Genomic DNA, 16,396 nt, shown 5'->3' on the forward strand with positions numbered 1-16,396 from the left:
TGGCTTAGCGGTTATGGCACTTGCCTGCAAAGCCCAAAGACTCAGGTTTAATTCACCAGGACCTATGTATAAGCCAGATGCACAAAGTGGTGCATGCATCTGGAGTTTGTTTGCAGGGGCTGAAGGCCCTGGCGTGCCCATTCTATTTGTCTCTCTCCAATAAATAAGTAAAAATAAAATATTTAGGGAGGAAAAAAAAGCCGGGCATGGTGGCGCATGCCTTTAATCCCAGCACTCGGTTGGCAGAGGTAGGAGAATCGCTGTGAGTTCGAGGCCACCCTGCGACTACATAGTTAATTCCAGGACAGCCTGAGATAGACTGAAAACACACCTCAAAAAAAAAAAAGAAATAAAAATAAAAAGAAGAAGAAAAAGCTGTAGAGCCCCTCTCTGCCCAGCAACAGGCTCCTCTGACACGCCGTCAGGAGGTGTCCAAGATGGAGGTAGACAGCAAGAGTGACACAGGCCCGTTGACCGTCGCTGTGGGCGGGGCGCCGGGCCGCGCAGGCGCACTCGGGCCCCGCCGGGCCCTGCGGAGTGCGCGTGCGCGGCGGGGTGGGGCGGCGGGCGCTCGGCTCGGCTCGGCTCGGCTCGGCTCGGCTCGGCTGGGGCTGTCCGCAGACTCGGGCGGGCGGCCGTGTGTCGGCGAAGATGAGGCTGCTGCTGCTGCTACTGGTGGTGGCGTCGGCGCTGGTCCGCAGCGAGGCCTCGGCCAACTTGGGCGGCGTGCCCGGCAAGAGGTTAAAGATGCAGTACGCCACGGGCCCGCTGCTCAAGTTCCAGATCTGGTGAGTCCGTGCGCCGGCCCCGCGCGGCCTCCGCCCGGCGACGCGCTCTACGCGAGGCCCCGGCTTCGCGGCCTGCTCCGGGCCTTCCGCGGAGTGCTGGGCCGCGCTCGTCTCCTCCCTTCTCCCTCCCGGGATGTGAGCTTGGGCGGGCGGCACGAGAAGGGGAGACGCCCGCAGGCCCGGGGAAGGACGGCCGGGCTGCCTGTCACCGCAGAGGCCCTGCATGTTCCTGCCGGTGACTGCAGGGGAGGATGTGGGCTTCTGACGTCTGGGAGGACAGCAAGCTCCTGTTCTCAGTCCGGTGCTCGCCCCGGGAACTGATCTTCTGTGCTCCCAGGAAGGGATCGGTTGTGCTCCTATGAACTGATCCCTAGTGCTCCTGGAACTGATCCTCGGTGCTCCTTGTGCTCCCATGAACTGATTGTCAGTGCTCCTTGTGCTCCCATGAACTGATCCTCAGTGCTCTGATCCCCAGTGCTCTTAGTGCTCCTGTGAACTGATCCTCAGGGCTGCTATTGCTCCTATGAACTGATCCCCTGTGCTCCTGTGAACTGACCCCCAATGCTCCTATAAACTGTTCTCCAGCACTCCTGTGAACTGATAGTTCACCCCCAAGACTACTGGTCTTAGCTCCTGTTTCTGAGAACTTCCTCTGGCATGTCTTTCTACCTTTGAAATAAAGTCTTGTGCATTTATAGAAAAAAAGAACCTGTCATTTTGGGCATTGTTCTGTCTTGGTTTTGGTTTTGCAGAATAGTTAAGTAGTAGCCGCAGGGACAGGTTCTTACAAGGCAAACGTATAAACAGCTTTCATTTAAAGAAATTAAAAGGAAAAAAAAAAACAATGTCAAATTGAAGAAGAGAAGGTTAAACCTCAAAAGATGTTTTCCCATGCAAGAGATTTACCAACAGCCCACTTTAATTCTCATGTCTCAGAAATGAGGATTTTAGAACATTCTGCCATAAAAAAAAAATAAATAAATAAAAAGGAACTAAGAATGCTAGTGCAAGAAGTCCTAAGTGTCAGCCATGGTTTTCTGATAGGCCATAATGTTCTCTTGTATTATACACAGTTACAAAAGTTGTTTAAGGCTAAAAATGATTTTTTTCCAGTTAGAATTCAGATTAGGGAATTTTTATAATCTGGATAATTGGTAATAATGATATTAGTCATAATTCATTTACAACTGGCTTCTCAGAACTTTGTGTGTAGTAATAACTCCCCTAGAGTCTAGATTTCTTAATCTTGTTGCTTACACTTTTAACATTAAAAAAAAATCAGTGTGGAGCACTTAAACCAGAAAATCAGGAACTAAGATTAAGATGGACAGCCTTTTTTTTTTTTTTTTTTTTTAAGGTAGCAAACTTATTTTTGGAACGAAAACTTTGCAGTTTCTTCCTGTAAGTTCTAGTATGTGCTTGGAAATTATCGTTCTTCATGTAATACTGCAAATGAAAACATGATTCAACTGTTCTTTTTCCCTTAATTTCTTGTTCTCACCCCACTGACCATGCTAGCTACCTGCTGTAGTACTGACTACACCCACAGTGCTCCAGCTTGTCTTTAGTAGAAAGTTGTAATCATTTTATGATGAAGATGAAGATGGTTAATGATTAAATGTGGTACTTTGGATTTAAGTAGGTTAAAAAAGACTGCAGTTTTCATGTATAATTTTTCTTTTATTTACATAGATGTTTTATGTTACTTATAATAAAAACATTTAGCTTAGCAGACAACTAATTATCATGTTAAAACTATAATAGAAACATAGAAAACCAAAAATTTCACACATTTACAAACTAATTCCTGCTACGCAGAAGAGACTAGATAGATGGCAGCTTTGGAATCTCAAGGTATAAACATGAGGTTGCCCTAACTTTTTAGTATCCTCACTTCTTTTCTACTCTAGGCCAGAGTCATTTCTGGTTAACAGAAAGAGATGCTGTAGGATGATGAATTAACTTTCTCAGTAAGTAACTTTTGTTATTATAACCCACCAAATACAGATATATTCAGCTCATTTGTTGCTTTCCCCTACTCCCTGAGATTAGTCTGGTTACTAAAGTGAATATTAGGCATTTGATTTTAGTAACTCTTCACATTTATTTGCAGGCTTTGGGAAAGGGAGAGGAAGCTAATAAAAATGAGTGTGAACATGTGAAAAAAATTAATTTCACTGGAAATCTCAGGGATATACAACTCAATTTTACAAAGAGCTATTTTTACCTTCATCTCACTTAATTTCTGTACTGTATTCGACATTTATTATAACTGCTTTTTCCTAAGTAGCCATCAGTCAGTATGTCACCTGGTAACGACTTCACTTTGTAATTGCTAGCAGACCAAAGTGATAGCATAGTGTTCAATGGAATTGGCTTTGAGTGAAATCAAGCTTATGGACAAGTTTTATTCTGTGTCCTGCGCTTTTGAACAGAGGTTCTTTCAGTATCTGTATGTTTCTTCAGGAGCAAAAGATTTCATGGTGAGCTAGGTGTGGTGGTGCATGCCTTTAATCCCAGCATTTGGGAAACAGAGGTAGGATTGCTTTGAGTTCGAGGTTAGTCTGAAACTACATAGTGAATGCCAGGTCAGTCTGGACTAGAGTGAGACCCTATCTCAAAAAATAAAAAAAATAATAAAAAAAAAGCTGGGCATGGTGGTGCACGCCTTTTATCCCAGCCATGGGGGCACGGGTAGGAGGATTGCTGTGAGTTCAAGAGGCCACCCTGAGACTACATAGTGAATTCCCGGTCAGCCTGGACTAGAGTGAAACCCTACCTCAAAAAACCAAAAAAAAAAAAAAAGGAAAAATAAATAAATGAAAGAAAAAGATAGTGAACAAGACAAGACAAGTACCTGGTCAAGTGTACAAAAAGGGCAACATTGTGTTCTCTGAACCTGAGTACAGAGACCAAAGGCCAGGTGGCCTAGGCCCCGGGCGGCGTCAGGTCACTTGAGGAAAGGCATTCTAGAGGAGAGAAGGAATGGGAAAGTATCTTGAGAGCTTTTGGAGTTAGGCAAGAAGGAAAGGGAATGGGAAGGAGTGGCATGAATCGGGTGAGTGGCTGGCGATCTCACGAAGAGGTGACTCTGCAGCTCTGCTGATGAGCGCCACTTGGCCGTTTGTGTCTGGCGCTAGTCTGCTCCAGATCTCTAGTGCCCGAGGGCAGGAAACTCCTGCACTGACTGCGCAGGCTTGCCCTTGTCCTGGGCGGGAGCACAGCAGCTATTCTGTGAGCAACCTGCTGGTGAGCTCAGGTGTCCAAGGAGATGCATGCGTTTTGTTCAGGGACTGATCCTCTCTCCTTAGCCCTAATGTGCTCTTCTAGTACAGACGCTTTCAAAGGTAGGCATTTGTAACTGGTTTGGGTTAGATATAAGTAGATATTGAGTTACAATGAGCAGGAATAATCAGAGAATGAAGTGGTTAGTACTAAGAATTAGAAAACTGAACACTGACTTTACAAAGTTTAAGATCTTTTTGCAATGCCACAGACAAGAGATTTTTGTGTATTTCCTAAATTTCTTTTTTATTTAGTGCACATAGATTGTCTAATATATAAATAACAGCAAGATCTTACAGAAAAGTACTGTAGGGGAAATAATTTATTTTGCTTTTTTCTTTAAATTTTTTTTTATTATTGACAACTTCCATAATTATAGACAATAACCCATTATAATTCCCTCCCCCCTTCAACTTCCCCTTTGCAACTCCACACTCCATCATATTCCCCTCCTCCTCTCAATTAGTCCCTCTCTCTCTTTTTTGGTTTTTCTTTTATATATTTTTGTTTTTGAAGGTAGGGTCTCACTCCAGCCCAGGCTGACCTGGAATTCACTCTGTAGTATCAGGGTGGCCTCGAACTCTCAGAGATCCTCCTACCTCTGTCTCCCTAGTGCTGGGATTAAAGGCGTGCACCACCACATCTGGCTTGTTTTTATTTATTTATTTGAAAGTGACAGAGAGAGAAAGAGGCAGGTATAGAGAGAGAATAGACAGGCCAGTGCCTCTAGCCACTGCAAACAAACTCCAGATGTATGTGCCACCTTGTGCATCTGGCTTACGTGGGTCCTGGGGAATCGAGCCTTGAACCGGGGGGTCCTTAGGCTTCACAGGCAAGTGCTTAACCACTACGCCATCTCTCCAGTCCTTTCTTTTATTTTTATGTCATCTTTCCCTCCTATTACGAGTGTCTTGTGCCGCCAGGCACTGTGAGGTCATGGATATCCAGCCATTTTGTGTCTGGAAGGGTGCATTATAAGCAGTCCTGTCCTTCTTTTGACTCTTAATTCTTTTTTTTTTAAATTCAATAGTTTTTAAAAGATCAAAAAATTAACACAAGTACAATAATATATAATACATACTTAATAATAAAGATTTTTTCCATAGTCCCATACTGTCCTTTTTATACAATTCCTCTTGGTTTTATTAGTTACTTTCTTTTTTTTTCTCTTAATTTTTATTTATTTATTTGACAGAGAAGGGGGAGAGGGGAGAGAATGGGTACGCTAGGGCCTCCAGACACTGCAAACGAACTCCAGATGTGTGTGTCCCCTTGTGCATCTGGCTAACCGGGGTCCTAGGGAATTGAACCTGATGACTCTTATATTCTTTCTGCCACCTCTTCCACAATGGACCTTTAGCCTTGGAAGGTGTGATAGAGATGTTTCACTGTGGGAAATATTTTAAATTGAAAATCACAATTGTTGACTATATTAATGAATTTCTGTATAACTAAAAAGGATTTTGCAAAATGATAGAACTTAAATTTAAGATTTCTTTTTATGAGTTTGACTGCTAACTGTTTTTCAAGGTAGGGTCTCACCCAGGCTGACCTGGAATTCACAATGTAATCTCAAGGTGGCTTTGAATTCACAGCGATCCTCCTACCTCTGCCCCCTGAGTACTGAGATTAAAGGCATGCTCCACCATACCCAACGCAAAAAAAACCTTTTATTGACAATTTCTTCAAATATAAATAATCATGATCATAATCTCCTTCCATCACCCTCCTTTCCTCACCCCCAAATCCTTCCACTGAATCCTTTCTTTCCTCTTTTCTCTCTCTCCTATTTATTTTTGTTTGCTTGTTTATTTTTGTTTTTTCGAGGTAGGGTCTCACGCTAGCTCAGGCTGACCTGGAATTCACTATATAGTCTCAGGGTGGCCTCGAACTCACAGTGATCCTCCTACCCCTGCCTCCTGAGTGCTGGGATTAAAGGCATGTGCCACCCACACCCAGCTTATTTTTATTTTTTTAATTTTAGAGTGAGATAGAATTGGTGTGCCAGGGCTTTAGCCACTTGCTTGTGTCACCTAGTGGGCATGTGCAACCTTGCACTTGACTCACCTTTGTGCATCTGGCTAATGTGGGATCTGGAGAGTAGAACATAGGTCCTTAAACTTCACATGCAAGTGCCTTAACCACTCAGCAATCACTCCAGCCCCTCTCTTCTATTTTTTTAAATAGTTTACATTGTGACAGAGAGAGAAAGAGAATGGGCACACCAGGGCCTCCAGCCACTGCAAATGAACTCCAGATGCATGTGCCACCATGTGCATCTGGTTTACATGGATTCTGTAGAATCAAACCTGGGTCCTTAGTTTTGCAGGCGAGAGCCTTAACCACTAAGCCATCTCTCCAACCCCTCTGTTCTATTTTGACGTCTCATCATTTTTTTCCTCCTATTATGCGGGTCTTGTGTAGGTAGCATCAGCCACTTCCGTTGGCTCTTAACGTTCTCTTCCTCAATGAGTCTTAGAGGATGTGATAGAGATATTTCAATTAGTGCTGAACACTCCTCTGTCACTTGTCAGCACTTTGGTGAGTTTTGAGTCTTCCCCACTGATCACTGCTATCTGAAAAGAGAAGCATCTCTAACCAGAAGTGGGAATAGCATTAAATATATGGGCATAAGCATAAATATTAAGAGGGCAGTTTGGTGGGCATGGCATACCCATTTAGCCAGACTGCAGTCGTCATTACTCCTGTAGAGTTATGGCCTCCCGGCAGTAGGAGCTCTGTCAGGTTGTCAGCAACAGACACTCCCTCCCGTGGAGGGGCCTCAAGTCCACTCAAGAGAGCAGTCGGAGGCCAGGCGTGGTGGCACACGCCTTCCAGCACTCAGGAGGCAGAGGTAGGTGGATCACTGTGAGTTCGAGGCCACCCTAGACTACAGAGTGAATTCCAGGTCAGCCCGGGACAGAATGAGACCACCTCAGGAAACCCCCTCCCCCGAAAAAAGAGGAGCAGTTGGTTTTCCCCTAATAGACATGTTACCATTGTACCAGTTGTTACATTTGACCTGGCTGGCCAGCTGTAAAGTTTGTAGGGCCCATGCTGGTCAACACTGTTGATGAGTTTTCTCCCCTACCCACCACAACAGGCTGCATAGGACTTTGCAACATTCTGACTGCAAGTCAACAGGGAGGAGGTTTTCAGCTCAGCTCCAGCTTGATTTCTCAGTGAACTGCAGCCCAAGCATGTGGAGTCTTCAGCAATAGGATTTTACCATGTAGTTCTGGTGGGCAACAGAGAGCCTTGGCAATACTCTGTAATGTTTTGGGAGCATTAGGGCCTCCATAGCAAACAATTTGCTGGAAAGTATCCCTCCCCAGTGGCCAGAAAAGTGGACCACCGAGTAGCATTTGCTTGGTACTGTTGCCTACACACAGATGCGTCTCTAACTGAGCCCTTAAAATTTCCCTTATGGGACCCGCAGACATGGGCCGCTCCTGGTGCCTCATGGATCTCCAGCACAGGGGCGGCAGTGCAGGGCGATACAAGCATGACTCCTCAGCCAGGCCCAGAGGGTGATTGTGATGCCTCTTGAGAAAAAAAAAACAAACTTGTAATAATCATCAGGCTTTCTCCCACTATAAAATCAATGGAAGGCTGGGCATGGTGGAACACACCTTTAATCCCAGCACTCGGGAGGCAGAGGTAGGGGGATCAAGAGTTCAAGGTCACCCTGAGACTGCATAGTGAATTCCAGATCAGCCTGGGCTAGAGTGAGACCCTACCCCGAAAAACCAGAACAAAAAAAATTTATGGAGGTATATGCAAAATGCTTAAAGGAAACACTTATTTTTCTGCAGTGTGTCCTGAGGGTATAGGCGGGTGTTTGAAGAATACATGCGGGTTATTAGCCAGCGGTATCCAGACATCCGCATTGAAGGAGAAAATTACCTCCCACAACCAATTTATAGGTAAGTAAATGTCACTAACTTGAAAGGAATATGACTTATTTGAATTTATGTCCTTTGTGAATTGGTTCAGTTACCTTTAGTTGGTTCCTATAATTTCTTTGGTTATAGCATACAGAACTGATAATGCTACCTTATAAAGAATAAGTTTACTTGATGGCTAAAAGTGGAGAGCTTTTTCTATAAGAAGGAATAGAGTCATTTCAGGGACATTGACTAATTTTATTATTTATTTTATTTTTGAGGTAGAATCTTGCTTTAGCCCAGGCTGATCTGGAATTCACTATGTAGTCTCAGGCTGGCCTTGAACTCACAGCAATTCTCCTACCTCTGCCTTCCAACTGCTGGCATTAAAGATGTGCCCCACCACATCTGGCAGGGACAATTACTTTTTTACAAAGATATATTTTTACAGTTTTTTTTTTGTTGTGAACTAGGCCAAGAAATCCAGTTTTTTAATTGGTACTAGAGATCAGACCTAAGGTTCTGCATGTACTAAGCATCTTAACACTGAGCTACATATACCCTAGATTCCCAAAATTACATAGAAAATCATGACAGTTACTTCTTTATAAGTAACTCAGATATTGTATCTAGCAAATGTCTATGTACATATACTTGCATTATTAAATTTAAAAATAAGTATTTTGCTTTCTGATTAATTTTTTTTCTTCTTTTGATAGACACATAGCATCTTTCCTGTCCATCTTCAAGCTAGTATTAATAGGGTTAATCATTGTTGGCAAGGATCCTTTTGGTTTCTTTGGCATGCAAGCTCCTAGCATCTGGCAGTGGGGACAAGAAAACAAGGTATGTAACTGACTAGCTTGGGTAACTGTATGAAAAGAGGTATGTTTGATGTATTGATTACTTACCTGTTCCTATGTGTTATTTCAACTTATATTACTGTTTATCTGGGGAAAAGTCATGTAACTACCCTTGGCTTCAGCATACATAAAGAATGACGGTACCCTGAGGGTAGTCACCCCCCCCCCCTTTGTTTTGGGAGAATAAGGAATGTTACTGCAGTAGAACCTGGATACACAGCAACTTACTACCTGGCTTTCATTATATAGTTGAGATTGCATACTGTTCAGCAGAGCATGTATAATGTAGGCCTTTTTAAAAAATGTGTTTGGGGCTGGAGAGATGGCTTAGTGGTTAAGCGCTTGCCTGTGAAGCCTAAGGACCCCAGTTCGAGACTCGGTTCCCCAGGTCCCACGTTAGCCAGATGCACAAGGGGGCGCACGCGTCTGGAGTTCGTTTGCAGAGGCTGGAAGCCCTGGCGTGCCCATTCTTTCTCTCTCTCCCTCTATCTGCCTTTCTCTGTGTCTGTCGCTCTCAAATAAATAAATAAAATTTAAAAAAAAAAAGAAAAAAAAAGTGTTTGTGGGGCTTTAGAGATGGCTTAGCGGTTAAGTGCTTGCCTGTGAAGCCTAAGGACCCCAGTTTGAGGCTTGATTCCCCAGGACCCATGTAAGCCAGACGCACAAGTTGGCACATGCATCTGGAGGCCCTAGTGCACCCATTCTCTCTCACTGTCAAATAAATAACAAAACAAACAAGAAAAAACATTTTAAATGTGTTTGTGGGCACATATGCGCTAGCACATGTGTGGAGGTCAGTGACCTCAGGGTCGATCCTCCTTCCACCTACTTTGAGACACGATCTTTTGTTTTGCTGCTGTGTGTGTGCCAGTCTAAGGCCAGCCAAACCTGTGAACTTTGGGATTCTCCTGGCTCCATCCTTCCTTGCCATAGGTGTGCATCTGGCTTTATGTGGGTGCTGAGGAATCGAATTTGACCCAGCAGGCCTGTGAACAAGCACCTTTAACTGCTGAGCCATTTCCCCAGTCCCTGTAGTCATTTTATACCAAGTAATATAGTATTGATGAGTTAGTTCACTTTACAATCAAACAGTTTCTATTAAATTGTTCTATGAGAATTTTTTCTTTTAATTGTTCTTAGATTTTTCTATTCATGGAGATCTGTTTGGCAAGTTGCTGGAAAGAATTGATACAAATGAATTTGAGGATCTTATACTGTGTTTTTCACCTGTAGAGTGTTGCAGCGTACATTCTTGGCACTCATTTTCATTTTTTAAACTTATTTATTTATTTGAGATAGAGCTAGAAAGAGACAGAGAGAAAGAATGGTCATACCAGGACCTCCAGCCACTGCAGATGAACTCCAGATGCATGCACCACCCTGTGCATCTGGCTTATGTGGATACTGGGGAATCGAACTTGGGTCCCTAGGCTTTGCAGATAAATGCCCTAACTGCTAAGCCAACTCTCCAGCCCCAGAGGATGACTTTTGGGTGTCTTGTCAGTCCTCATCTTCCTTCTCCCCCGAGGCAGAGTTTCTCTCCTGTTCTTTGCTGCTGGGATTACAGAAGCCTGCTGTGGCATCTGGCCTTGTATGTGGGGTCTGGAAACCAAACTCAAGACTCGGGCTGAGTAACGAGGACTTCACCCAGTGAGCCATCTTCCACGCTCAGAAATGAGTCTAATTTTTACTTCTCTCTTGGGTGGTAGTGCTTAGAAAGTTCTAGGCTGTCACAGACTCAGGTAGATGTGCTTACTTTTCTCAAGGAACTACTTGTTTCCAAGATCAGGCAAGACTCCTTAAGGCAAGACTCCTTAAGACATGCCGTCTCTGATTGAAGTGCCTCTGCCCTGTTCTTAACAAAGTTTAGTATTTGTTGATGGGATGTGCTGTAAAGAGGGTGGGGTGGGATGGGGTGTGTGTGTGTGTGTGTGTGTGTGTGTGTGTGTGTGTACATATGTATGAATGAACGTATTTATACCAAACTGTAGTTAGTACATCTGATACCTATAACTTGCTATGCTGTTGTTGATGTGCTGTGGAAGAGGGCTGTGGTTAAGAGCTATAACTTGTTACAGTTCCTGCTGTGTTGTTTCTGTGAAAGTGGACGTATGTTGCCAAACACACATGGCACCAAGCCCCACCTGGCTTAGATGGGCTGGAACAAGATCTCTCTAGTTCACATGGGATAGGGCAAGCTCTTTCCTTCCTGTGGACTTTTAGTTTTCTGAAACAGCATGCCCTGAGTTGTTCTCCCTGCTCTATTCAAATTTCAGTGTGTGATTTTGATAAATTAAGCTTTTCTGACCAAAAACATGCTACAAAAAACATGCTACCAAAAACATAGTACAGGAACGAGAGAGCATCTGGTGTGTGGGCGTTGTAATGAGAATGGCCCTGAGCCCTAATAGGTGTGCGGCCCTGCGTTGTAATGAGAAGGACCTGAGTCTTCACAGGTGTGCGGCCCTGCGTGGCTGGTTGTTGCATCACTACTCCCATGCGAATTCAAACATTATGCTACATTTAAAGTGGGTAAATTGAACCATTCTTATATTGGTATTTGTTTTTGAGGCAGGGTCTCACTGTATCCCAGGCTAGCTTAAAACTCATGGAAATCCTTCCTTCTCAGCCTCCCAAGTGCTGGGATTATAGGCCTGAGCACTCATGAGCCTTTATATTGGTATATTTCAGTTATGAGATGTTTTAGACACTCTATGCTTTTCTTGATCTGTGGAACTTACCTGAGCCTGTGGAGTAAGAGTTTGCATGGAAACTTAATGAGAGCATTTCTGAGCTGGGTGTGGTGGTGCACACAGAACTGGGGAGGCAGAGCTAGAAGAATCCCCATAAGTTCGAGGCCACCCTGGGTCACAGAGTTAGCCTAACAGAGACCCTATCTCAAAAACAAACCAAAAAGAGAGCGTCTACAAGAGTAAGAATGAGTTCACATGCTGACAGTGTTGCCTTGGTGCCCCTTGCTTCCTTCCAGGTGTATGCCTGTATGATGGTTTTCTTCCTGAGCAACATGATAGAGAACCAGTGCATGTCAACAGGTGCATTTGAGATCACCTTAAATGGTAGGTTCTGGGTAGATTGCACTGAGATTCATTTTAAGTGATTGATTACAAACACTAGGCTTTTAATTTTTTTTAAGAGAAACTTCATTAATATTAATATGTAATAGGTAATTTGATAGAAATTGAAAAGTCTGGAGACAGAATTTAGGAGATTTTAATTTATTATCTATAATTTTTTTTGTTCTTTTTTAAATATTTATTTGAGAGCAACAGACAAAGAAAGAGGCAGATATAGAGAAAGAATGGGCGTGCCAGGGCCTCCAGCACGCAGTGGTTTTTATATTTGTACATGATGGAAAACAAACATGAAAGTCATGCTTCTGGGTTTATAACTAAATTTTGAGCTCTACTACAGAACGTTTCATAAGAACTTGTTCTCTCTATAGGTGTATGGGTACACCTATATAATATCTTTTGATTTTGTTTTCAGTCCATACATTCTGAAGTGTTTACTGTCTGGCCTCTTACAGGAAATTTGCCCCTGAATCTGCACTGAAGAACAGAGTGGGTTTTGGCAGGGAAGGAGTTGCACTGGGAGGTGGCGTCTCACCACGTAACAGCCCAGGCTGCCCTCAGACTCGTGGCAGGCCTGCCTCTGCCCCTTGTGCTGGAGTCATGGGTGTGGACCACCATGCCTGGCTAGAATGATGTGTTTTTTTTGGTCTATTTTTATTTTTTATTTATTTATTTGAGAGCGACAGACAGAGAAAGAGGCAGAGAGAGAGAGAAAATGGATGTGCCAGGGCTTCCAGCCACTGCAGATGAGTTCCAGATGTGTGCACCCCCTTGTACATCTGGCTAACGTGGGTCCTGGGGAATCGAGCCTCGAACCGGAGTTCTTAGGTGTCACAGGCAAGCGCTTAACCGCTAAGCCATCTCTCCAGCCCTAGAATGATGTTTTTATGCCACTCCTCTCTAGTGTCTCATATGTGCTGACTTGTGAGTCACTATCAACATGCCAGACCTCTCCAACCTTTGCACTTCCTTCTTCTGCCTCAGACATTCTGTGTTTCAGTGAGCCGCCCTTCGTCTTGACAGCTTGCTTTGCTGTGCCCTTTGGAACTCAGTTTACAGTGTCACTTTCCCCATCAGCAGTGGAGGCGTGTTTGTGTCCCCATATCCCTTCCTATTATGTGATAGCTGGCATTTCCTTCACTGGAATGTCAACTCCTTTGGAGCAAGGAGCAATTCTCTGTTGTAACCCCAGTTTAGTATGATGCTCAATAAATATTTGTGGAATTCCTGTCTATTAGAGGAATTATCTTTACTTTTGTTTGTTGGTGTTGCTGTTTATTTACATAGATGTGCCCGTGTGGTCCAAGCTGGAATCTGGTCATCTTCCGTCCATGCAACAACTTGTTCAAATTCTTGACAATGAAATGAAGCTCCATGTGCATATGGATTCAATCCCTCATCACCGCTCATAGCCCACTGTCAGCACTGACAACTCTGCTGTAAGTAGTCACAGAGTGCCTCAGTCATGCATTAGTCTGTAGGGATTCTTACCACAAGTGTTAGCAGTGTATTATCACTTCAGTTTCCAATGTGAGACTGAACAGGTGGGTATGTTCTTCAGACGCTGAGTGCCAGTAGCCAGAACTGACATATTATATTATGGGTACACACAAAGCCTCCCCTGACCGTCACATCATAGTTCCTGGGAGTGTGCAATGGTTTTAAACATGCTCAAGATTGAAAATTTCAGGCAAGCTATGAACATGAGGAGGTGAACGCAGGCTAGCCTCTGCTCAGAGAGGTGCATAGCAGTTCTCAGCTATAATCAGTGAGTTGACTCTCTTACAGTATTTACAAAAGCGATTATTGAAACCAAGTATTCTTTTTCTGTTCTCTTTTAGACATTAAGGATTTTGCAGGAGCAGCGTGGCTGACATCATGAAGGCCTGTACTGAAGACAGCGAGCTGTTGGTACAGACCGGAGGCTTCTTGGCAGGCTCGTTGACCTCTTGGAAAACCTCAATGCAGGATGGTTTTCAGTGCTGGCGCATCTGGATTGTGCACACTCATTGAGTGCAATAATACTGTACAGTCCCACTCCCCAGTTCATAGGCCTTCCTTTTGTACATGTAGGTGTTACTACTTGTGACCATTTTCTTAGTCATGCTTGAGAAGGTAGAAATGGAGTCACCACCAGATCTTTTCCAGACATCATTTTCTGTGCTTTCATGTGATTCAGTTTGGGTTGAAAGCCTGTCATCTTGGGAAGACAGCTGAACCCCAGTGCTTTGTAAGAAGTGACTGGGTGTCACTTGGCCATGTTCAGTTATACCATTTTCAAAACCACAAATTGTGAACAGTACATATACCAGATAACGGGGCAGAATCAGTATCTAGTGTACTCCACCAGTGCGTGTGTACAAGTGTGTGTGCGCGTGTGACTACCAGAAACTACCACAACACCCACTGCGTTAAAAGCCCCTTTGTGTGGTTCAGGTGTCCTACCTTGACCAGTCTAATGAGCCCCTTAACGGGCCTTCATGCTAACCAATAAACACTGAGCAGATGCCGACTGCATGAAAGGGTTGTTTATTGCTCAATGTACCTGTTATAATTAACAGTCATCTGGCTAACTTCTGTTTTGACTTACAGATGGTCTCATAAGGGACACATTTCAGGGTCACACACAGTAGTAGGTTCATTTACCAGTTTGTGAATAGTTGAAACTCACCTCACTAAATAAAAATTACGTTGAACCTCTTTACAAAATTGATATTAAGCAAATGGAGATCACTTGCCCAGTAATTTAATTACCTAACATATCAGAACATTACTATGTTTGAAAAACATTTTAAAGTTTTACATACTGTTTTAGAGTTATAAAAAGGTAGTTTAAAAAAAAAACAACTTAAAGCTGATAAGACAGGATGATTTTGCAGAAATAGGCCTGAATGTGGAATAAGTTCTGTAGCTGTGGTCACATGGCTCCTCCTCAATGGAGAATAAGGTGGAATTGCCTAAAGTAACTGGATTTTTTAATGGAAATAAAAGGATTTAAGGAAATGTTACGACGTTATTCAACATTGTCTCCACCTACCACTTAAATGTTATAAAGTTTAGGCTTATTCCTTTGTCACTGAAGAGGAATGCACATCAGGTAGTGGCCATTACTATGACAGCCTCAAGGTGGAAGTTAGGCTAATGATTCACTGATGAAAATTGATTAAATGGTTCTCCTTTTAATTATTTAAGATTGTAGAACAATTAGCCCCAAGTTTTTTCACTTAGTGATAGACAATATAATTTAAACTAAAAGTTCCTTGCAGATTAGTATTTATGTATAGTGTTATTTTATGTGACAAGGTCTTAAAACCTTGTTGGTCTAGTTGCATACCACTCTCAATTCCCCATCTTGTGAAGTTGAACATCCTAGGAGTCCTCCTTCAACTGCTGGGCTTTTCCCTGGTGACACAACTAACTTTATGGTCCACGGACCTTCTGCGTCTGGGCCATGGATGTTCCTGTGGACTTGATGGTCAAACTGTGAAGAATCTAAAAGTCAAGTCTGGCTTTCTCCATGTTTGCCTTATGCTGGATAACTTTTCTTCTAGTGAATAGCTTTAAGTGGCTTTAAGGCACTGATGAAACTAAAGCTAAGATTCTGGGTGTGGTGGCACATGCCTTTAGCCCCAGCATCAGGGAGGCTGAGGTAGGAATATTGCTGTGAGTTCGAGGTCAGCCTTGGCAAGAGCGATACCCTTCCTCAAAGAAAAGAAAGACACCTCAGCTTTTTCTTGACACCCATCTCTATTTTATTTTCTGCTTAGCTGTTGGGCTGGGGAGATGGCAGCTGTATTTAAATCCAGAATTTATTTCCAGAGTTTAATAGAGTCTAGTAAACCAATAACTGAGATGCATGAGTATAAGAATAATATAAGGAAAGGGGAAAGCAAACTATTTATTATATTCCTGACATGCAGAATTTACTAGTTGCTTCTGGCTGGATGGGATGTCTGTGCGCTGCATTCGCTAGAAGATCTAGGGTATGCCAACAGGCTGGCTAATGGTACTGGATTTGCACCACAACTGTCACTGTGGAAAATGTTTTGTTACATTAATAAAAAAAAGAAAGAAACTGACTAAACCTGGCTGTATACCTCAGTGTGTAAGATGTTCAGAGAAATATGCTTTCAGAATACGAATGGCATTACTTGGTTGGGCATTAATACTATCAACCATCACATTTGATTTGCCATTACAGCTTCTGACATGCAGTGGGCTCCCAAGAAGGTTCTTTCTTGCATCAAACATTTATTATTGTGCATTCTTTTCTTTTTCCTTTCTCTTTTTCTTTTTCTTTTTTTCCATGAGGTAGGGTGTCACTTTAGCCCAGGCTAACCTGGGATTCACTATGCAGCCTCAGGCTGGCCTCGAACTCATGACGACTCCCCTACCTCTGCCTCCAGAGTGCTGGGATTAAAAGCATGCGCCACCATGCCCGGCTCTTATTGTTCATTCTTAACTGACTGGCACATTCTTTG

The 16,396-nt window shown here is 43.2% G+C and overlaps 1 protein-coding gene across 1 annotated transcript; it reads left to right on the forward strand.

Moving 5' to 3' along the window:
* The first annotated feature begins 601 nt into the window (after nucleotides 1-601).
* On the forward strand, nucleotides 602-14,923 carry Selenot (selenoprotein T). The gene is made up of 6 exons (XM_045131551.1): nucleotides 602-788; nucleotides 7,889-7,999; nucleotides 8,680-8,806; nucleotides 11,813-11,900; nucleotides 13,203-13,354; nucleotides 13,757-14,923. The coding sequence occupies exons 1-5, from the start codon at nucleotides 652-654 to the stop codon at nucleotides 13,325-13,327; spliced, it is 588 nt and encodes a 195-aa protein (XP_044987486.1). The 5' UTR covers nucleotides 602-651; the 3' UTR covers nucleotides 13,328-13,354; nucleotides 13,757-14,923.
* The last annotated feature ends 1,473 nt before the right edge of the window (nucleotides 14,924-16,396 follow it).

The sequence above is a fragment of the Jaculus jaculus genome, chromosome 12, assembly GCF_020740685.1.
Source record: "Jaculus jaculus isolate mJacJac1 chromosome 12, mJacJac1.mat.Y.cur, whole genome shotgun sequence".
NCBI classification, from domain to species: domain Eukaryota; kingdom Metazoa; phylum Chordata; class Mammalia; order Rodentia; family Dipodidae; genus Jaculus; species Jaculus jaculus.